General features: G+C 35.4%; 1 protein-coding gene across 2 annotated transcripts in view; it reads right to left on the minus strand.

Annotated features, from left to right (window-relative positions):
- ZFYVE9 (zinc finger FYVE-type containing 9) overlaps positions 1 to 25294 on the minus strand; it is a 138900-nt gene that overhangs the window by 54981 nt on the left and 58625 nt on the right. The window contains exons 4-9 of one of the 2 annotated variants that reach the window (XM_046663331.1): positions 16606 to 16705; positions 13971 to 14147; positions 12161 to 12330; positions 7791 to 7911; positions 4541 to 4663; positions 2569 to 2724 (exon numbers count right to left, since the gene is read on the minus strand). In XM_046663331.1, coding sequence (XP_046519287.1) covers positions 2569 to 2724; positions 4541 to 4663; positions 7791 to 7911; positions 12161 to 12330; positions 13971 to 14147; positions 16606 to 16705 — 847 coding nt within the window. The remainder of the gene's footprint in view (positions 1 to 2568; positions 2725 to 4540; positions 4664 to 7790; positions 7912 to 12160; positions 12331 to 13970; positions 14148 to 16605; positions 16706 to 25294) is intronic. The other variant, XM_046663332.1, reaches the window with a different exon arrangement.

Below are 25294 nucleotides of genomic sequence, written 5' to 3' on the forward strand. Positions count from 1 at the left end.
AACATGAATGGACCTTGAGGGCATTATGCTAAGTGAAATAAGTCAGACAGAGAAAGAGAAATACTGTATGATCTCACTTATATGTAGAATCTGCAAATACTGAACTCATAGAAATAAAGATCAGATTGGGGGTTGCCAGAGGCTGGGGGTAGGGAGCGGTTGAAATGGGAGAAGGTAGTCAAAAACAAACTTCCAATTATCAGATAAATAAGTACTGAGGATGTAATGTACAGCATGGTGACTACAGTTAACAATACTATATTGTATATTTGAACGCTGCTAAGAGAGTAGATCTTAAAAGTTCTCACCATAAGAAAAAAAAATTTGTAACTGCGTGGTGATGGTTTCACAATATATACGTATACATAAATCATGTTGTATACCTGAAACTAAAATGTTATATATCAATATCTCAATAAAAAATTTAAGTCAACTTATAATTTATATATAACAGATTATATATAATTTGAGGTATTATGCATAAATTGAGGTATAATTTACATACAATAAAACCCACAGATTTTAGGTGTATATTTCAAAGGGTTTTGAGAAAGGTAAACACTCATGTACCCCCATCCCAATCAAGATATAGGACATTTACATCATCCCAGAAAGTTCCCAGAGCCCCTCTGTACTCAAGTCCAGCACCTGCACCCCTCCCTCACCCCAGGTAACCATCAGTCTAATTTCTGTCATTACAGACTTCACTTTGCCTGTTGCAGAGTCATATAAACGGAATCAGGCAATATGTACTTTTTTGTGTCTGGCTTCTTTTGCTCAGCATAATGTCTGTGAGATTCATCCGTGCTGTTGTGTGTATCAGCAATTTGTTTATTCTTATTGTTGAGCAGTATTCTAGTGCTTATTCACTGTGACGTTTGCTCGTTTAGCCACTGCAACTGCTTTTTAACTGGTCTAGCTGCCACCAAAACAGACTTTAATCCATTTTCATACTGCTTCTGGAGTCATCTTTCTAAAACGCAAATCTGATTATGTCATTCGTTTCTTTCAGTGACTCCTAAGTGCCTACAGAAGAAAGGATAAGCTCCTAATTAAGACATTCACAAACCTTCCATGCCTTAGTCCATGATGCCCTCTCAAAACAGACATGAACATAGTTACTTCGACCCCCAATGCCATTTCTCTGTTTAGAGTTTTTACACATGAATACATTGAAATTGAGGAGAAAAGTGAATGTTTGTCATTTCTGGAACTAAGTTTAGATCCAGGGTATTATATCACCTGAAGGCCCCAGATGACTTCAAATTAACCCCATACATTTAGAAACTGACACAGTAAATACTAAAGTGTATTTCACAGGTATCATGTGTTCAGTTGCAATGTATCACCTTGTCCTCATGTAATACTACACCTAATTATCATAGAGACTAATTAAGACATAAAGGCATAATCTTTTATGCATAAGCTACAATCACACTAAAGATGAAATTCTATATCCTGCTTTTGTACTTATTTCAAGAGCACTGTTACATTCTATTCATAAATGTTACTTCTAATGGCTAAAAAGTTCTTTAAAAGACGCATGCATCTAATAAGTGTAACAAAGTTAAACTTTCCACCTATAGCTGGGCATTTAGGTTGTCTTTTAATTTTTGTGCTAAATTTAAGTAATGCCACAATAAACACTTTCATGAACAAAGCATACTTCACATTTTACATAATTTCTTTGGCATAGAATCCCACAAGGGAAATTACTGCATTCACAAAGTATGAACAATTTATGGTTTTAATATATTTATAAAATATTATCAAATAATACATGAAAATAGTTTTAATACCCTGGCCACTCTCACCTCCCCTAAGCCTTGTTTCTCAGAGACAATCTTTTTGATTATTCATTTGTTTTAGTTTCGATCATTGTAATACTCTTTCTCTGTTTATCAACCATAGATATTATTTTTTACTTCCTTTTATGATAAATTAGAATTTAGCTCAATTACACCACTTTTTACCTCCTCTGTTAAATTATGGGGAAGTTAACTTTGTAATGTCAAATAATACACAAACATATTTCTTTCTCTCTCAACTTTTAATAGCATGTCTGGATAGTAGTAGCCTTGGTCTTCTCTAACTTCTAATAGCTATGCACTTACTTTTACATTGTTACAATTAATAACATTTACAATTTACTTTGAAACCATAAAAACGTTGTCCATGCTAGTCATTTTTGAAACTTGAAAATTAAGAATATTTACATTATGATTATATAAATATTGTTAACTGAAGAAACAAGTATTAAGTTATGATTATGCTTCCTTCTACCAGGGACCAATATCATGACCACTAAGCCACTCAAAGGAAAATATTCATACATCAAGGCCAATGGATTCTCTTACAACTCTGATTCCAGCCTTTGTAAAATAATAACCACCACACCAGGTGAAGTCCTAAAATTTAGAATTTCCTCAAACCATGGCAAGTTTTAACTTGCCACTAATACCAAAGTTCAATGCCAGGCTTCTAAATTTAAGACTATTATTTCGCATCTGAGTCCAAAAACTTTTATCATCTATAAAGGGTGCAGTCTAAACCACACAGCATTCCTACCTGCCAGAGCATCCCGATAAAGCTGCACAAAATGATTAAAGATATCCTTTGGCAAACACTTTTCATCTGGCAGACACTGTAGAAGAATGACTATCTCAGACTGACCCACCGCATGCATTCCCTTGGTTGTGAAACACCAGCACTTCCTGTTCACATCTAAAGATGGAATAAAAATAGAAAAATAAAGACATTCCTCTCAATCTTTACCCTTAAAAAAAGGCACAGAAATCTATGTTACAATACAACAAAGAATAAAATAGATCATACTGAGTCTGAATAATTCAACTGTGAACTGTCACTGCATTGAGCCAAAGAACTATTGTAGAAAATAAAACATACCAATGCCTCTGATTCTAAGGAAACACTTAGAAAAACAATTGGAAGGGAAGTAAAAGAAGTAATAGTGAAAGAAAATTAAAACTTTTAACTCTATTATTAAAAGGAGTAATTATTAAAAGAAACAACATTTCCTTAAAGTAAAACTAAACTATGTATCCTAGGCTATAACGATTAAGATGTATTCTCCCAGCTTTATTTAAAAAAAAAAATCACTTTACCAAGGGAAATAATTACTTATGTAAGACTAGAAAAAACAATACAAGCCAATATTATACCTTTGGATTCAGGTTGTGGCCTGAAGAATATATTTTTGTACGTACACATTGAATTTAATCTGTGACTGAAAGATTCTAGCTATTTCAGTTACTACAGTCCTTTCTGAGAGAAAATTCTAGATAATCAGCAGCATAACTTTACTTGGTTTCACGCTGTAACAAGTGGTAAAAAAGATGGCTTATCTGGACTAGTCATTTCTACTTATTTACTTTAAGGCAATGTAGAGTCCCAATCGCACAAGCCATATGTAGTTAAAAATAATGTTCAATCTTTGGCACTTTTATCATTTGTACTCCAATACAATGGGATCCCCAAAGGAGTCAAAAAGGACTCAATTAAAATTATGGATACTAAGATGTAAATCAAAATTAATAAAAGAACCCTTTTTTCATTTTGGGGATTGTTACTATACACCTAAACAGGAGGTGCTCAATTTAACTGTATTAAGATGGTGTACACTTCAGGAATTCTAGGTTACCTGTTTTCTAAGTATGACTTATGAACTAGATATGGTAAATTGAAATTTCAAGCAAATTATTTTAAAATCTGATCCTAGAAGGAAAGGTGGCAAGCATTAACAACTGGCCAAATATACACAGGCGTGATTAGCAAGTAAACCAGAAACCTGCATTTCATTTATGTAGAACCTCTAAGGAAGTAAGGAAGTAGTATAAGGTCAAGTGAAAACAAGTACATAGTGGGAACCAGAAGACTGTTCCCCGGAGCTTCTGTCCTGTCTCTAAAACTCTGCTTATTAACACTCATCCAGAAAAAATGCATTCGCTATTTTCCAATACGTTTGGAATCAAGATTCTAAGTTAACTGTCCTCTCTCTTATTCTGATGCCCAAGACGCTAGCATCAAGAGTTGAGAAGTTCTTCTGAATCTTAACTGACGACGTATTGAAGTTTTACTGTATGTTACTTTATTAACACTTCTCCCAAATATGGCTTTACACCATGATTAAGCTTTCTGAGATTTAAACCAGGCATGTAAATTGTTTGACCCTTCTGGATAATTTATCCACCTCCAGTCATTCTGGTGGTGAGTTGTGACTTAGCATACCCATCTCAGGAAGAACTTAACTTAGATCAGTTCAAGTTTTGTTTGGCTTTCCTCCATGGAGAATTCATCTATCTCACTCCTATGAGTAAAAGCAAGAGTTTCAGCTAGTCCCACAGTTGTCCTCTGGGATATATAATTTTATACAAACCAACTTCTTTAGTATCCAAGTTTTCAGTAAGATGTGGTTCTAAATAAAAATACTTGTGTATAATGAATTTGAAAGTTTTATTTACTATCTATGAGCCAGTAAAGTATCTCATTTTAATATCAAAAAACCAAATTTCTAACTTACAATTTACAATTTTAACCATTGACAACAAATTTGCATTTAAAACAAATACAAGTGGGTCAGGGCCACCATCCTCCAACTGCTGCATTACTGAAATCTGTGATGGTTTCTCTTCCACAGCATAGTCTGTAAGGGGAGAAAATAATGTAAGAGATTTGTTAAAAGGACAAATCAAGGAAAAAAATCTGATGAAGGAATGGGCTGATTATTCACAGGAAAGAGACAAGCATTTGATTTATAGAGAGGGTGAACATAGGTTTGTACCTGCTGTCTCAGTATCATGTTAATAGTGCCCCTTTCACTCTCCAAAGTAACCCAGTCCAGTTTGGATAAAATAGTTATCCTATGTACAGACTTCTCCACAAAATGGTTTGTGCCATAATCTAAAGACAGACCTTCTAGTTAACAAAAATTCTCCAATTATCCTAAAAAGAATTTCACATATTACATGTTCTAAGACCAACATTTAAATAATCTATGATATACAAGAAAGCGATAATATACCAGTTACCTCTGGAAATGTTATCTACGGGTTGAGGTAGAGGGGAATCCTACTTTTGACTCTAAACCCTTTTGTACAGTTTGAGATTTTTTAAAAATTACTTTAAGGGGCGGGCCCGGTGGCACAGTGGTTAAGTTTGTGCAATCCACTTTGGCGGCCTGGGGTTCGTCAGTTCAGATCCTGGGCATGGACCTACCCATTGCTTATCAAGCCATGCTGTGGCAGGCATCCCACATATAAAGTAGAGGAAGATGGGCACAGATGTTAGCTCAGGGCCAATCTTCCTCAGCAAAAAGGGAAGGATTGACAGCAGATGTTAGCTCAGGGCTAATCTTCCTCAAAACAAACAAACAAACAAACAAAAACAATTACTTTAAGAAATGCACCCAGAAAATAAACTAAAAGTATCATAAGTGACTGCTTTTATGAGACAATTCCTCTAAGTACAAGGGAAGAGTTCTGTACACACACATATCACCAAAATCATCAGTAAATCACACATTTCTGAACAGGGACAAGCTAATACTTGAGACTCTGAACAGAACCCTTCCCATTTAATCCCTGCAAGCACAGTATGTAAGATTCAGCCATCCCATTTCGAATGATGGTAGTCCTCTCAGTCAAAATCATGGGTATTAACCGCTGTCGAATCTAAAGCTATTGGAAAGAAACTGAAAACCTGACAGCTGAATGTTGTTTGGTTGGTCTTCTATAAACTGAATCATTAAGGAACAGCCAGGCAGAACAAAATAACATCATTTCCGACTGACCAATGGAAAACAAAAACTGTTTTTTTGGGGTGTAATGGGAAATGATGAAAATATTTATTGGACAGAGAAATACTAAGTGACTTTAGGAAAAAACGAAAAACTTTTTATGAAGTTCTTCCACTGGAACACAAAATTGCAAAATTCTGATGAAGAGATAGTAATATGGTTTAACTAAGCAAACATAGATAACTAGTTATTGTTTCTTGGTAGGAGAGGTTTTGACAATTAGATTTAATGGATGTGACATTTAATGAAAATGGAACCTGCAATCTTATTTTAACAATAGAGGAGGCCACTTTAATTTCTTATTAATCTAAGATTTATTAAAATAACAAAAAGTTGAAACCTAAGTAGCAATTTTACTAACAAAAGAATATTTTTAGGGAGTCCTGGTAAAGACACAAAGACATTACATAATCAAAAGCCTGCTTAACTTTATGTGAAAGATTATCATTGTGCTGTCTGGGATGCAGCTGGATTTCATGTATGATAGATTCAGCCAACGTTGCTGAGAGCCTGCTACCGGTCCAGCACCACGCTAGCAGCAGAAGACATAAACATGAACTAAGATTGAAGGAATGCATGGTCTAAGTGAGAGAATCAGACCTACACAACATCTGAACTACAATGAGAGAAGTATTAATGCAGTAACAATCTATAAGAATTTCTATTAGGACAAAGATAAGAAAGCAGAACACTAGTACTGAGGCAGCCTAGGTAAGGATTCAGAGAAAATCCATTAGTCTGGATGTTGAAAGGTTGAGTTCTTCAAGGAGTCTAGAGTATAGAAGGGTATCCTAGGCAGAGAAAAGGAAGAAAAGGAAAATATTAATTACATGCCTACTTTGTTCCAGACTCCTTTCTTGCTATGTACCTTCAGGTATGAAATCTGATTTAATATTCACAATGACACTAAGTAGGTCTAGTCACCTACCTTTTAAAAAACAAAAAGACTAGAAAAAAGATTCAGAAAGGATAAATGACTTGCCCACTGGATCATACAGCTAGAATGGAATAGTACTGGTATTAAAACTCAGGTCTGTCCAGCACTCAAGTCCATTCTCTTCCCCCATAAGAAATTCCACAGCATAACAAAAAAGCATGGAAGTGTGAAAAGTGAATATTCATAAAACAGTAAATAACCTGTAGTACGTGTGTAAGGTACTGGGGTATTGGCTGGAAATAAAGTCAGAAAGGTAAGTTGAGATAAGATTATAAGGAACACCGTATGCTAAGTAATTTATACTAACGGTATTGGGACTCCATTGAATGTTTCTAAGCAAGTGTAATATATGAAAATACCTATATTTGAAAGATAATTGGCAACAACGTGTAAGGTAAAATAAAGGAGAGAAAGACTGAAGGCAAGGAGACCAGGTAAAAGGCTAGGATAAAACCGAGGAGAGATTATTGGTAAACTATCTCCTAAAGATGTGCTGACTAGATGCTGATCTGGATACATCAGCAACAAACTTTCATATAAAGTTAAATATTCTTTTGATTGGATAGTAATTTTTCTTACCAGGACTCCCTAAAAATATTTTTTAACAGTAAAATCGCTATTTAAGTTCAGTGCTCTCCACTTATTATATGTACATTTCTGAATGTATATTATACTTCAAAACAAAAAGTTTATTAATGTACTGACATATCAAGTGGGCCAATCCTAGAACCATAAGTAACTCTTCAGAGTATCATGTGCTTTAAAATACAAAGGAAAAACTGCCGATGAAAATATACTGTATTGTAAACATATCACAATTAAAACTTCTATGTCCTTCCAATGAATGAAATGACATAATATAAAAACATAAACCTCTACTCTAAATCAATCAATAACAGCAACAATTGTTTTCACGGCACTGAAGAGTTGCTTTTTTGTTGGAGAAGGATGGTCATCACTCAAGTTCTATCTCCTCTTAATTAGAAGGCAACAACTGAGTATGTAATTATCCCTGTTTAAACACACACGTCCACATACCTCCTTTTACACCAGTGGAGATGAGAATGGGAGGAAGGCCATCTTCAGGAATAAGGTTCATTGCACTTCCAACAGGACTTCCAACCTGAGTTATATTCCCAGAGAACAGAGAAATATCCGTCTAGGAAAAGCAAATCAGTTACGTGAACATCACAGAGAGTTCAAGACTTTGGCAGAATATAGTCAAGAATATAGGAATTTAAGTGAAAATTTGGAATTCATACTTTTTGAAAGATAGCACAAGATACTCATTAACCTGTGGTTTCCCAAAGGACTCGGCTTAACTATTAAAAATCTTTCTAATTCTACAGTTTCTCCTTCTGGCATCATCACACCATGATAGAGAGAAAAGGCCTTGCAGCGGGGTGAAAGCCTCCTTTACCTAGGTTTCTTTTGCCATATAAGAAAAATATTTTTAAAAACTGCACTGGCAACAGAAACAAAATTTCAATATTATCTCATAATTTCTGAACTTTTAATGCATTTGGGTCTACTTAAAATCTCATTTATATTGCTTTTGCAAATTAACATCAAGGATAGTGGTGATGGTTGTACAATAATGTGAATGTACTTAATGCCACTGGATTGTGCACTAAAAATGGCTAAAATGGTAAATTTTATGTCATATATATTTTACAATAAAAAGAAAAAAATTAACTTTGAGAAAGAAATCAAAATAGACAATTTTCCATTTATTATGCAATGAAATAAAATTTCAAATTCATTTTTCTTTGCATTAATATGCATATCACGTTAGCTATACTTAATAAAGTATAATGTTGCAAAACACATTTTGGGCAGGGTTAAGTCCACTTAATTAACAATTTAATAGAATACGCTCAAAGATTAAAATGATGCTCTCTTCTCTACATTCTCCATAACTTAAGAAAAACAAGCTTTAAAAAAGTTAAAAGAAAAGCATTTAAAAACTGGTTTTTGATACATATAAGACTGTTCACAGCAGTCTTATTCATAACAGCCAAAGACTGGAAACAATCCAAATGTCCATTAACAGGAAAATAGATAAATTGTGGTAAATTCACATAATGGAATACTACTCAGCAATAAGAAATATTAATTTTTTGATGCACACAACATGGATAAATATTAGTTTGAGTTTAAGAAGCTAGGGACAAAACATTATATACTATATGTTTCCATTTATATGAAACACAAAAACAGACAAAATTAAGCCATGGCGATACAAGTCAGAATGATGGTTACCCTGGGGAAAGAAGCGCAGGTATTGACGGAAAAAGGGCAGGAGGGAGCCCTGCGGAGTAATGGAAATGCTCTGTATCTTCACCTAAGTGGTGGTTATACGGTTGCATGTGTGCGTGCGCCTGTGTTCACCAAGTTGTTTCCTAAAGATTAATGCTCTTCAAGTACTTTGCTATATATATTTTATTCTTGAATAAAGATTAAAACTATTTTTAAAAAATGCCCATGTCTTGCCATACTTTTGTCTATACTACCTATAAATTAAGACTATAAGCTTTTAGTAGGTATTTGCTAAAATTTTGCAATGTTCCCAGTAGCTCATCATATAAGAAGAAATTTGGAAAATTTTATTAGCAAACCATTATAAACTGATTCGAAGTTCCAGTATAGGAAATAAAGTAATCTATTCTTTCTAACTTGCTACTTAGTGACACATAAATCCACCTTATAATATCATGAGAAGTGGTCATTTGGCCTCTATTTAAACACCATCTGTGAAAATGAATTTATTTCATTTACTGGGCACTTATTAAGTGCCAGGCCATAAAGATGAAAAAAACATATTCCAGTCTGGCCTTAAAGAATTTGTTTTCCCTCATTTTACCAAATAAATATTAAAATAGTACGTGTGTAAGGTTCAACAATGTGAGAGCACAGAAATAAAATAACTAACTTGCTTTAGTTTCTCCTAACTGAGCTGAACCTTGTTTCCCTATAATATGCATTCACTAGAGCTTTCTCATTCATTCGAAAATATCTGTTTTGGGGCCGGCCCAGTGGCATAGCAGTTAAGTTTGCTTGTTCTGCTTCAGCGGCCTGGGTTTCGCAGGTTCGGATCCTGGGCGTGGACCTACACACCGCTTATTAAGCCATACTGTGGCAGAATCCCACATATAAAGTGGAGGAAGATGGGCACAGATGTTAGCTCAGGGCCAATCTTCCTCAGCAAAAAGAGGAGGACTGGTGGCACATGTTAGCTCAGGGCTAATCTTTCTCAAAAAATAAATTATGTTTTAAGAACCTATCATACAATCTAAGAAATGTAAAAGACATGTAAGAGAAACAAAAAATCATCACTGTATAAATACCATAATTATAACTGATTCAGGCAAGAATTGTCAAAGGGCAGGAAAATTATTGACTGAAAGACTGTTGAGGAACAGGACACTCACAGCCTCAAAGTATCACCCCTCATCTTACTTATTAATTGCAAAGAGGAAAAGCCACTTTTGAAGTGGAGAAATACAGGAGACATCAACCTAACCAATTATCAAACTGATATTGCTTGATGTGTTCCACTAAGAAATGACCATCACTTATGTAGTATTATTATTCTTGCCCAAATCTAATCACGAGGAAAAAATCAGACAAATACAAATTAAGGATATTATGTAAAACATGACGAATATGCATCAAAATATTAATGAAATGAAAGACCAAAAAAATGAAAAGTGAGAGAACGGTTCTAAATTAAAGAAATCCAAAGAAACATGATAACTCAATATAATTGTAACCCTGATGGGATCCTGATTTTAAAAAATATATTTTATTTAATAAAAAAATGTATATATATGCACATATGTGTACAAAAAAGCTATAAAGAACATTATTGGGACAATTGGGGAAACCTGAAAATAGACTATATATTAGATAATAGAATTATACGTTAAATTTCTTTCTCATTTGATAACTGTACTGTGCTTGGGTAAGAAAATGATTTGTTCTTAGGAGATACAAGCTCGAGTATTAAGTGATAAAGTGCAACTAATCCTCAAATGGTTCATTAAAAAAAAAAAGCATGTCTGTGAATGTGCACATGTGTTTAGGGGTAAAGCAAACGTGGCAAACACTAATGCCTGGTGAATATAGGTGAAGAGTATGTGGGTGTTCACTGGACTATTCTTGCAACTTTTCTGTGGGTTTGAAATTTTTCCAGATAAACAGCTGGGGGAAAAAAGAAACCTTCTTGACTTAGTAATTGTGCAGATACAAAGACTAAGACATAGTTCTGGCTCTCATCCTCTGCAGCCACAGAAAAGTCCCCAAAAGACCTGGAAATATCTGAAGACAGCTATGGTATGGTTTAATGTTCCTTCACCAAACATGAAATTTAGCTCTGTACAGCAATAACCCTAATCTTAACATCAAGCAATTTCAATTACAACCAAATCCATAAACTACGTAAATTTCTGAAAAAATATTACCGAACATAAACATAAATAAATAGTAACTAACAATTCTATGAAGACTTCAAGAGTAAAAACTTTATCCAAACTTTGATCTTATTTTATTAAAAAAAAAAAAAAGGAAGCATATAGTTAGAATTAACAGCCTTATTATAACCTTGACCACCACATTCAAGAGGGCAATCAGCGACAGAAAGGGACCTACTGAAAAAAAAGGATCTTATGTATACACTTTCTAATTTTGGTCCTACGTGGCTGTTCTCTGACTGTCTCCAAAAAAAGTAGTTGGTATTTGTCCCCTTCTGAAAACTAGGGCCCAAGAGAATCCCATTAACCCCAAAACCATGACCAGCATATCCTATAGAGACAAGGTAGAGGTGCCAGCACAGTATGTGCTAGTTTCCTTAGGAAAATTATATAAATCTTCCATTCAATAAGTCAGTGATTTTCAACTTATTTTTAAGCTTTGGAATCCTTTTAAAAAAATCTTAAATGGAAACATAATTGGTAGAACAGAAAAAAGTAGACATGCTCAGGTTGAAGAGAAAGGAACAGAGGGATTCCTCAGCTGCCTCCATATTGCCTGGCCTTTCCTCACCACTGCACTCCCGAGAGGCCACTACAGAACCTGGGGAACATGGTTTGAAACCAATGTATCAAGGGCCAGGATTCCTTCTAACACCTCTAGCTACCGAAGTAGCCTGAGCTCACCTGAGAAGCTTCATAAGAATCTTTCTCCTGAACAAACCTCCAACTATAGAGCAGAAAAGGACAGATTTTGCCACAGTTACTTTAACCCTACAGACAAACACAGGCACACACATATATGCACACATACACTAAACTGTATCCGAAACCTATAGGGTTCCACAGAAAAGTCACTCAGCTTAGAAAAAAAGACAGAGGCAGCACAATGCTGAGTAAGGCGGGTACTCATTTTTACTTGCTGTTTTGTTTTCTTACCTCTGCTGGTAGAGGACTGGTAGCTGCTGGCTTGACTGGGTCATGTGACACAGCCAGGGTTCCTGCAGAGGAAGTTCCATTCATTGTTAATTTGGCTGCATCAGCAACTTCTCCATTAGGTAAGATCCCATCAGCAAACCAAACTCGCCTCTGCTCTCTGGGCTGAGCCACTTGAGGAGCCAGAAAAATAAAACAGGAATCAATGTGACATTGGTAGAGTTTCTAACATCAAAAAAGAGAAGGTCACCAATTCCAGATGTGCAAAGAAGTCAATATTTAGCATCTTATAATTACAAATATCAGAACTGTAACTGTGTATATAAGTGGTTATAAATTAATAAAAACACACATTTAAATATATTCTTTACTTCTATAACTTGTATGTAAAGATTTAAAACATTTTGCTTTAAAATACTGAGTTCTTAAATATATCTGTGATTATGCCGCACACTCTGTCCCATATCATTGACAGAGAAACTAAGGAAGGTGTTTTAAGTACCTATGAAATTTAATAGCAGGGAAAAATATCTAGCAATAGACATCCACATCTCCTAAATGTAGGAGGTTTCTACAGGAATTAAATATCTAGAAAAATGATAGGGTATTTTTAAAGGGCAGAGATGCCCTGAAGAATGTTGAAGAATTATTAATTAATAAAGGAAGAGTTGGCACAGATACGTAAGAATTGGGAAGCAAACTGACCAGATCTTTGGCTAAAGTGTAACTGAAGAAGAAAGACTGATCTGGCAGTGCAAAAGTAGTTTGCATTTTAGTAAAAGGACAGGGGAAAAGCTGGGAAACTGAATCTGATGAAATGATCTCTTTAAATCCGGTTTTGGAAATCAATTCAAACAGCCAAAACAAAGAGAGACTAGGGGAAGAATAACAAAAACGACAAATGAAGTAAAGAGAATAAAGATTTTGAGAAAGAAAGCCTGAACTCATAAAAATACAAGGAGTATGACTAAGGGATGATCTGAAAAGAGGGAAAATGGGGAAGAATATGATAATGTCAATAGAAGTCTTTGCTCTTCAAAAGGGGAGGAGGGCTATTTAGCAAGGGGAAGGCAATATTACTAGACAAAAAGACAAAGTTAATGAAAGAAGATTGATTTAAATAATCAAGGGAAACTTCTTCACAAGATCATTTTAAGGAAATATATAATTGTTATTTTTACTATTCATAATCCCCTGAACTTACAAAGTGCCTTTGGTCTAACAATATCATAATCATAAAGACATAATAAACTAAAATAAATTGAGCCTATAATTTTCTACCTATCATATGATATAACCAGAATTAAAGTTCTGGATTTTATGAAGGTCTATGTACCTAACACAATATTTTCATATTCTTATACGGATAGATTCAAAATGAAAAGAGAAAATGGCAATGTATACTCTAAAAAGTAATACTAGAATGGACTGGTCAGAAGGAAGAATTCTCATTTTTATCACTTACTAAACTTCTACAAAGAGCATTATAGTAAGATGAGGCTAGGATTTTACAGGCTGACTTCAAATTCTGTATCTCTTTTCAAGTATCAGCAGTATAATTACTCCACTCTTAAGTTGGAGAGGGTATTGGGATATTTTTAGAGGTGCCTCCAAAATATCAGGCAACACAATATTATTCTTTACTTGCCCAGAAATAGTCTCGACACATTTCTCACCTTGTTCTTCCACTTTAATAACCACCCAAAGGGACTTATCTGCACTGTTATAAAGACTTGTGCCGTAAAATCACATCAGCACATTTTTAGAGGAACTTGGTGAGGAAAAAGAGAGAGAATAGCACATGATCCCCTACCTTCTGCTCCAGGGTGCTTTAAAACTCCCACAGGTACCATCACAGTGGGAGGTGGAGAGCTCAGGGCTCCTGAGGCCTGAGCCTGCTGCAAGGGAGGGATAGTAGAACAGTATTCAGCAGGATTGTTAGGGTTAGGGCTCTGGCTTGAGGCACTCATCATGTTCTCCCAGGCTTGAGCTAAAGCAAATACAGACACAATCAATGTGAATGGATTGCAAAATATGGACATCAAGACCTCCACAATATTGGATAAATAATGTAGCTCCTCCTCAGTAACACTCATAGTATGTCTCTCTTCCAGCTAGTGAAGACAGTAAGGAGATATGTGATTTTATCCAATAAAGGAGACTATTTAGTTAAGTAAACTATCTGGATGCAACAAATAAGAATTACATGATAATTCTGATACAGACTGATCGATCAGTCTGAGGTTAATGACTTGGTCCCTGACTTCTTTAAAGGAGACCATACATTCCCTTAAGAGGGACCGAAACAACATCAAACTTATTAAGGATTTGCAACAGGGATAGCATTTAGACATTCGGCAGGGGAGGGGGTAGGGTATGTTTAATATTCAATGCACTTTATAAAGCTCTATAAAGAATCAAAATCGAGGGCTAAGATAGCATAACCCCATTGTATGATATTTTGTTTCATTTCTAGACTTTTAGGCTCTTCTTAGTTCAGGTAAAATCTCATTTAAAAAATTCTGAAGCCTAAAGCTCAGGAGAACACATCTCAACATTTTTGTGAATTCTGATTTTGTACAATCATAAACCTGTGTAAAAATATCCAACAAAAACAACCATTTCACATCTTTGGTGTGTCTCAAAAGCACAGGACCCATTTGAACATGAAAATGTGCCACTATCACATAAGTGCCATCAATCAATATGAATGATCACAAGTGTGTTAAGAATCTGTATACTCTATAATTTTACTAACTAAATACTAACATATTAACTATTGTCTTTAAAAGCAAATAGGATGAAAAATACTACAGAAACGAAAGACAGCAAATTTTATCTTCTAGATTCAGGTAATATCACATGCCCAGGAATAGAAACCACCCAATTTTTTAAGCATCTTTCTCATTCAACATCAAAGAACAATCCATAAGATTTTGAATATTTATTGCCTCAAAACTGCAAGGCAAGGCTAGAAACAAAAACTATGTTCTGTTTGAAAGCTCTGGCAGGAAGAGGGGAGGAAGAGAACAGGAGAAAGGAAAAGGGGATAGGTAACACTGAAAAGCATCAACTTAAATAGTCAGTAAAAGATCAGGCTAAGCCATGCGAGAGGAAAGACGCTGGAAAGACCAGGAAAAGTAGATTATTTCAGGATCCCCTGTTTAGGGCATCCTTGGTTTAATAAAAAGTAAGTATTCCATATGAATCCTCTGCCATTTCCTTCATCTTCAGCTATGCCAAGTTAGGAAAAAAAAAAAAGCTATCAAGTTGGAAGACCTCATCAAATAAAAGAGGTATTAGGTACTGTAACTAAGCAGCATGCTCTTATCTGTGCACATATGTCTTAAAATGAACGCAGGAATAAAAATCATCAATTGAGCAAGAGTGAAATAACCACCATCTAAAAAATGACCCTTAAGAGTAGAGAGAATGATTCATATTTGATCAAAATTATAAGAATTCAGAAATGGGAGGAAACTGAATAGATCAAAGGAGATTAGAACAGATCAGATTAACTGACATGCAATAGGTTAATAAGCCAGCAACAGGAAAACATCACTATGAGCAATGCAGACAGACAGAGCAGGAGGGGCCTCGAGCAGAAGTTCCAGCCTCCAGGAGGCACACTATTCCGGCACAGGCAGCAGTGGCATCCAAGTTTAACACTTTACTCCTATCAGTAATTGTTTTGACAACTGTACAAAGATGCCCTCAAAGAGAAAATACTATAGCCTGATCAATTTTTATTGTATCTCTTTACAAGAATACTCTGAGTTTTTTTCCTTATTTTTTTAACTAAAATGATCTTGGATTCATTTCCAGTCCCGCGAAAGATGAACACTACATAAGGTGTAATTACCTTCTCATGGCCATCTTCTTTTACCATGTAACTAAACTCAAAGCCATTATCATTATAAGAAATCTAAGTAGTATTAAGAAGATAACTGAGAGAAAAACACAATTTTCTACGTGATCCTAGATGCTAAAATATTTATTTTTAACAAGATGAACGGCATAAGGTGTTAAGAATATATTCTAAGTTATTAAGGTATTCCCTAGATGGAGATAACTTCCCTTGACAGGAAAACCTCAGTCCAATTTTAATATTTCATCATTTAAGCGGTCAAAAGCCCCCCACTCCTACCCCCATCCCATTCCGGTCATTTCACAGGAATATTAACAGCCACCTATCACCTGATTTCCACAAGAACTTCCTGCAAAACTTACCTGACTTCAGCATTCGTTCATTAAATTATGCATAGGAATTCTGAGATGCTAAGATATTTTCAAAACATGGAACTTTAGTTCAACATTTTCAGTTGAAGTTACGACATTTGAGAAGGTGAGCAACTTGTAGAGAGAGGCAGGAAAAAATAGTAGCCTTTTCAGAGGAATTCTCTTGTTCTGTCTCAATAATTGTGAATTCAACCTGTTTTAATACTTACCATTCATTAGCACTGAATGGCAGATTACACATACTCTAGCTTCCTTTCTGTCCATATACAACAGTTTACATTTCAGGCTACAGCAGGAAGCACAAAAAACCTGCAGGAAAAAGAACATACTAAATTTACTTAGGATCACAGCATAAAGGGAGTAAATCAATACTGACCAACTGACAGGGAACCTTATTACTACAACATAAAAACTTCAAAGGAAAATGTAATTGAGGAAGCTGGGCACAAGACCCAATTCAAAAGTAAGAGTGAGATTACGTCTGTAAGCAATAAGGAAAGTGAAAGTGTTGGCTGAAAATAAAAATCTTAGCCAAGATCATACAGCAAATACACAGGAGAGAAAAAAATGTGAGCTGCCCTTAGGCAAAATTCCTATACACAATATCATATAACATGGGCATTTAAAGACAGTTATAGCCACTATTTCTGATTGGGGACTCTGGTTTTTAACTTCTTTTTTTTACTATCCTTATGTATGGGATAATGATCATACCAGCTGTTTTCACTGGTTTGCTATGAAGGCCAGGAAAGATCAAAACATACAACTCGATAAAAAAAAGCACAGCCCCAGCTACAGAAAATCAGAGCAGGCAACCAAAATTGTTCATGCCAATTTCTAGCACCTTATTTCCACCTTCCAAAGAGAGTTCCTGATAATCTTACTTTCTTCTCCCTTCCACATCAAGCAACAAGAATCTCCTCAGCTCCCTGTTGATTTCTTTCTTTTTTCTTTTTTAAAGATTGGCCCTGAGCCAACATCTGTTGCCAATTTTCCTTTTTTTCCCCCTTCTCTTCTAAATCCCCCAGCACATGGCTGTATATTCCAGTTGTAGGTCTTTCTGGTTCTGATACGTGGGACGCTGCCTCAGCATGGCCTGATGAGCGGTGCTAGGTCCGCACCCAGGATCTGAACAGGCAAACCCTGGGCCACCGACGTGGAGCATGCAAACTTAACCACTTGGCCACGGGGCCGGCTCCAAGATTTACTTTCTTGAGAACTCATTAGTCACTTATCTCAGAGAGCTTCATACAGGCAGAAAGTGGTTCCCATAAGGGAAAATTCTACTAATCCAGTTTTTATGACCAAGAAGTATCCTATAACTGCCGCTGCCAATCTCCCTCTTTTTGTATGTGAGCTGCCACCACAGCATGGCCACTGACCAATGACTGGTGGAGGTGAATGCACAGGAACCAAACTCGGGCTGCCGAAGTGGATTGTGCTGAACTTAACCACTAGGCCACTGGGCCTGGCCCTAATTTTGGTATTTTTAATAGAGCAATGGGAAATCACTTAAATGTTTTAATAGAAGAGAAAGACATGATCAGACATGCACAGCTACGGTAAGGGAAAAGAATGGAGGGGAGCAAGAACGGATTTGAGATGGTTCAACACACAAAATCAATCAATGTAATACATATTAACAGAATGAAGGAAAAAGCCCAAATGATCATCTCAGCTGATGTAGAAAAAGCATTTGACAAAATTCAATACCCTTTCATAATAAAAACATTCAAAAAACTAGAAGTTGAAGGAAACTACCACGACACAATGAAAGCCATATATGAAAAACCCACAGCAAACATCATACTCAAAGTGAAAGACTGAAAGCTTTTCCTCTAAGATCAGGAACAAGGCAAGGATGCCCACTTTCACCATTTCTACTCAACATAGTACTGGAAGTTCTAGCCAGAGTAATTAGGCAACAAAAAGAAGGCATTTAAATTAGAAAGGAAGAAGTAAAATTATCTGTTTGCAGATGACATGATCTTATATGCAGAAAACCCTAAAGATTCCACAAAAAAACTGTATGAGAAAATGAATTCAGCAAAGTTGCAGGATATAAATTCAACACACAAAAATCAGTTGCATTTCTATATGCTAAGAATGAACAATCTGAAAAGGAAATTATAAAAACAATTCCATTTACAATAACATCAAAAAGAACAAAATAATAGACTGGATAAAATATTTGTATTACATAAAAATGGACAAAGGACTAAGATCCATAATATATAAAGAGCTTCAGTAAATGAGTAAGGAAAATACAAATACCTCCAAGGAAAAATAGGCAAAGAACTCACACACGTAAATTCACAGAAAAATTAATAAAGTGTCCAATAAATAAAAATATAATAAATATCACTCATGACAAAATTAAAATTAAAAGAATGAGATATTCCTTTTCTATTGTACAGGCAAAGATTCTTTTGGGGAAAAAAATCCTGATATTATCCAATGGTGGTGAGGATATAGAGTAAACAGGAACTTCTTCTCATACCCTCTTGGTGGTAGTATAATTTAGATTAATTTAACAATATTTTAAAAAATTTTAAGTGTTCATTCCTTTTGACTCAGCACTTAATTTTAATTTATCCTACAAAAAGCATCCACATGTGCAGAGATGTATACAAGAATTATCTCTATACAGTTTGTAATAGCCAAAAGTTGTAAACAACCCAAATATATATCAGTAGAGAAATGGTTAAACTGCAGTATAGCTATAAAATGCAACGTTGTTCAGTCTGTAAAAAGAATAAGATAGTTTACTAACTGACATGCAAAAGTAAAGTAAAATAGTCAAGTTGGAGGATGAGAGTTGGATGGAAATAGGGCCTTTTTCTTTCTCTTTTTAATTTATATATATATTTTTAGGTGTTAGATTGGGATATTTTAACTTTGGGTAGAGCTTTTTCTGTTTTTTAAAAAAAAAAAAAAACAGAAAAAAGAACATTAGTTGGTGTTACAGGTTGAACTGTGTTTCCCCCAAATTTAGATGTTGAAGTCTTAACCCCCAATACTTCAGAATGTGATCTCATTTGGAGATAAGGTCTTTACAGAGGTAATCAAGTTAAAATAGGTCAGTAGGGCGGGCTCCTAAACCGGTAAGGCTGATGACCTTATAAAAGGGGAAATTTGGACACAGCACACATACAGGGAGAATACCATGTGAACATAAAGATGGCTATCTACAAGTGAGGGAAAGAGATATGGAACAGATCCTTCCTTCACAGCACTCAGAAGGAACCAACCCTGTCACCAACTTGATCTCAGACTTCTAGCCTCTGGAATTGTTATACAATATATTTCTCTTGTTTAAAGCACCCAGTTAGTGGTAGTTTTTGTTACAGCAGCCCTAGCAAACTAATGCAGTTGGAAACTTTCAGAAGTAGAGGACTTGCACTTTGGGAAAACAACCTCAACTAAGAATGAAAAAAAAATAAAAACCAAAACTGATTTTTTAAGGCCGTATATGAAAAACCCACAGCAAACATCATACTCAGTGGGGTAAAACTGGAATCCAGCCCTGTGAGAAAAGGAACAAGACAAGGATGCCCACTCTCACCACTCTTATTCTTATTCTGGAGGTTTTGGCTAGAGCAATTAGGCAAGAAAAAGAAATAAAAGGAATCCATATAGGCAATGAAGAAGTGAAACTCTCATTGTTTGCAGATGACATGATTTTATATATAGAAAACCATAAAGATCCCATCAGAAAACTATTAGAAATAATCAACACCTACAGCAAAGTTGTAGGGTACAAAGTCAATTTACAAAACTCAGTGGCATTCCTATACTCCAATAACGAACTAACAGAAAGAGAACTCAAGAATACAATCCCATTTACAATCACAACAAAAAGAATAAAATATCTAGGAATAAATTTACCAAGGAGGTGAAAGACCTATATAAGGAAAACTATAAGACATTATGGAAAGAAACAGGTGAGGACATAAAGAAATGGAAAGAGATTTCATGCACGTGGATTGGAAGGATGAACACAGTTAAAATGTCCATACTACCTAAAGCAATCTACAGATTCACTGCAATCCCAATCAGAATCCCAATGACATTCTTCACAGAAACAGAACAAAGAATCTTTAAATTCATATGGGGCAACCAAAAACATCCAATAGCTGAAGCAATCATGAGAAACAAAAACAAAGCTCGAGGCACCACAATCCCTGACTTCAAAATATACTATAAAGCTACAGTAATCAAAACAGCATGGTATCGCTACAAAAACAGGCACACAGATCAATGGAACAAAACTGAAAGACCAGAAATAAAACCACACATCTATGGACAGCTAATTTTCAACAGAGGTGCTAAGAACATACAATGGAGAAAGGAAAGTCTCTTCAATAAATGGTGTGGGAGAAACTGGACAGCCACATGCAAAAGACTGAAAGTAGACTGTTATCTTTCTCCATACACAAAAATAGACTCGAAATAGACCAAAGACTTGAAGGTAAGACCTGAAACCATAAAACTTCTAGAAAAAAATATAGGCAGTACACTCTTTGACATCAGTTTTAGAAGGATCTTTTCAAATACCATATCTACTCAGACAAGGGAAGCAAAAGAAACAATCAACAAGCGGGACTTCATCAGACTAAGAAGTTTCTGGAAGGTAAAGGAAACCAGGATCAAAACGAAAAGACAACCCACCAACTGGAAGAAAATATTTCCAGATCATATATCCAACAAGGGGTTAATCTCCATAATACAAAAAGAACTCATACAACTGAACTACAAAAAGACAAACAACCCGATCAAAAACTGGGCAGAGGATATGAACAGACATTTTTCCAAAGAAGATATACAGATGGCCGACAGGCACATGAAAAGATGCTCAATATCACTAATCATCAGGGAAATGCAAATCAAAACTACACGAAGGTATCACGTTACACCCGTTAGAATGGCTATAATCACAAAGACAAAAAATAACAAACAAGGGAGAGTTTGTGGAGAAAATGGAACCCTCATACACCACTGGTGGGAATGCAAACTGGTGCAGCCACTGTGGAAAACTGTATGGAGATTCCTCAAAAAATGAAAAATAGAAATACCTGACTATCCCACTACTGACCTGGCTATCCCACTACTGGGTATTTATCCAAAGAACCTGAAATCAACAATACAAAGAGACTTATGCACCCCTATGTTCAGTGCAGCATTATTCACAATAGCCAAGACGTGGAAGCAACCCAAGTGCCCACTGACTGATTGTTGGATAAAGATGATGTGGTATATATATATATACAATGGAACACTAGTCAGCCATGAAAAAAGACAAAATCATGCCATTCACAACAACATGGAGGGACCTTGAGTATATTAAGTGAAATAAGCCAGACAGTGAAAGACAAACACTGTAAGACTTCACTGATCTATGGAAGATAAACTTACGGACAAAGAGAACAGTTTAGTGGTTACTAGAGGGAAGGGTTTGGGGGTGGGCACAAGGGGTGAAGGGGCACATTTATATGGTGACTTGACAAATAATAAGGTACAACTGAAATTTCACAATGTTATAAACTATTATGGCCTCAGTTATAAAAAAAAAGGAAATCTTTAGAAAGATCCATTTGTAACCACTGCCGTGTTCAGAAAAAATAATTCCAATTATGGAAAGAATGCAGATTCCTGTAAAACCTAAATGCAAAAGTGTACAGAGTAGAAGGTGACAGACCTAGGAATTCCAACAAAAAACTAAATAAATAAACATAGCCAACTACTTGACACTGAGCCTGGAGTTGAAGTGGCAACAGTGGAAGTGGAGTAGGTAGGAGTCATTTCTGGGGTGGACTTAGGACCGGATCCCATGAGGTGTGAAAGAAAATGAGCCCTGGAACCTAGGTGAGGGGCGATACCAGTTCCCAGCAGACAGGGTGTAAGAGAGGGATAAGATGGGGATGCAGAGAGGAAAAATAATCTTCCTTCTACCCTCTGAGTTCTTGGCTGAGACCCCTATAATAAAAGACAGGTCAAAAGAGAAAAACAAACAAAAACAAGTCTTTTCTAAAAAGCAAGTTAGGGGGAAGCATAACACAGTTAAACTGAAAGACACAAGAATACTCATCCTTCCCAGTATCCCATGGGCCTAGCAATAGTGTAGAGGGGATCCTTTATGTTTCCAATGGGACTACAGAAAGGCACAGAAGTTAGTTAGAAAAGTGGATGACTTGCCAGGAGACTACCTAGAATGGCAAGGAAATGGGAGACAGGCAAAAGGATGCACTTCTGTGGATTCACTCATGCCAGAGAACTACATGGAATCGAATGTAACATACATTACAAAATTACCACTGGACAGTGCCTATGACTGATATAGATAGTGTACCACAATATAAAATAGAAGACACATCTTGAAACACTGGCCCTCATTCTCAAAAAGACAAAGACTGTGACGTAATAAGATCCTCAGGTCATCAGAATTAGTACCATGGAGAAGAGGCGCAGAATCTAAGAGATCTGAACCAACTAAGAGTAGGTTAATAACCCTGGATTTAACATTACTGAATAATACTGAGTTTGCCTGAAAAGAACAAGAGGAAGTTGTCTTCCATGAGCTAGGTTAGTCAATGTTTTTCAATAAGGGCACTCTTGGCATTTGGGGTGGGCCAATTCTTCAACTGGGCAGCACTGTCCTGTTTAACAAAGGATGTTTAGCAGCCCTGGTCCGAGCCTACTAAATGCCAGTAGCAACCCCAGTCATTGTAACCACCAAAAGTATCCCACCACATTCCAAACATCATTTAAGTACCTTCCTCAGTTCTCTAAGCTAGAGGCCCACAGCCAAAAATTAAAATCAGTTCTAGAAATAGAGTTACATATTTGTACATGAACTTAAATTATTATACTGCTGAAAGAGCATGCCATATGCCTTTATTATTACAACTAACAAGATCTATTGTAATCTATTGCATTTACTTAATTTATTCTCCATTTTCCCAAAACAGAATATAAACTCTGTGCAGCAATGAACTAAAGTACTAAAGTACTTTTAATACTGACATCACAGCGCTTGAAATAAAATAGGTACTTGATAAATGTTTATTGTTTCCTTGATTAGTAAACTATTGCACAAATGAATATATGAATGCAGAAACAATGTGCACTTATCTGGAAAGGGCTATGCCATACATGCCCAGATTCGCAACTTCAACACGGCAAACACATTTTAAGCAGTTTATTAATACTAGTGACCTCAAGTTTTACAGGCCAAACGGCTATGGATGACCTTAACTGACAGGATCTATATGACCTGCCTTACAGTAGAGAGACAAATTATGATATTTATAATACATGTGCTATACAATATTCCAGATGAGTATTGGTTAAAATGCTCCACTCGTATGTTTACATGTAATTTTCTTTAATGTGGCACTTCTGGGTTCCAATCTCAACTTTATCATTCACTAGCCAAATGACTCTACGGGAATAATTTAAACTCTCGAGTCTCAGTTTTTCCTCATATGTAGAATTGAAATATTAATATCCTCCTCACAAGGCTTTTATGAGAATTAAATGATATAATACATCTAAAATTGGTAACACATAATAGGTACTGGATGTATGATAGTTTCCTTATTTCCCTTTCCTTTCCTTTTAAAATTTCCCACTCATGGCTTTCCATGTAACAAACCCTACTGCCAAATTTATGAACAGCTCTATACTCAAGTACCACTTTGTGCCTATTTATACACCCTTTACAGTGTGAATAACACATACTCCTTTGTAATTCTTGAAAATTCAAATCATCAAATGCTCACTTATTTCTTTCCAAATTAGAAAATGGAAAAAATGATGTCCCAGGTCTTCAAAAAGCCCTGTAATTATGACAAAAATAACTGCCTTTCACGAACAAAAAACAGGAGAAGAAAATACTTGTGACCGACCAATATCCAGCTATTCACAAGGACCGACAGTAACAATTTGCAAAAATTCTTAAGTGCTGAACAGTACTTTCCCCTTGTTTATTAGCATATACCAAAATCAATGCAGTAAGAGCTAAAGCAGTTCAGTCAGATTCCAACCCTACCTCTGTCCAAACAACTGTTCCAACTTTACTGTTATTAATTAAAAATAATTATGAGAATAATTTTAAGAGTATATCACAGGAAAGGCTACAAAAGGTCTCTAATTTAACCTTTCAACACTATTTCCAAGTGGGGCTATACAAATAGAAAGATACAAGACCAAAATTGTAAGAAAATAATATTCAACATAAAAATTTAAACTTGCTTGAAGTTATCACTCATTTCCTTTAACACACAATGAATTAGTTTTTATATATCCTATTATTATCTTGTAAATAACACACATATTATGTTGTAGTAAGTTTCACGTGTGGGTTAAAAAGTGCTAATTTGTAAAAGGCAAGCAATTAAACATATCCCTATTTTTGTAACCATATTCTGGCCATTCTTCATTTTTTAAACTTTTTATTATAGAAATTTTCAAACATATAAAAGTAGACATAACAGCATAACAAACCCCCAAGTGCCCATCACCCAAGTGAAACAATTATCAAATCCAATCCTTACCCATTTCTCTCCCACTTAATCATTTTGAAATAAATCTCAGATATTATTTCATCATTAAATATTTCAGTATATAGCTCTGAAACATAAGGACTATTTTAACATAAGAATACCATTACCATACCTTAAGAAATTAAGTTTCTTAATATTAAATATCCAAGCAGTATTAACATTTTTAACAGTCTCATATACGTATATATTTGTGTGTGTGAGGAAGATTGGCCCTGAACTAACATCTGTTGCCAATCTTCCTCTTTTTGCCTGAGGAAGATGGTCCCTGAGCTAATATTCATGCCAATCTTCCTCTACTTTGAATATGGGATGCTGCTACAGCATGGCTTGTTGA

Source organism: Equus quagga, chromosome 5 (assembly GCF_021613505.1).
Source record: "Equus quagga isolate Etosha38 chromosome 5, UCLA_HA_Equagga_1.0, whole genome shotgun sequence".
Taxonomy (NCBI): Eukaryota; Metazoa; Chordata; class Mammalia; order Perissodactyla; family Equidae; genus Equus; species Equus quagga.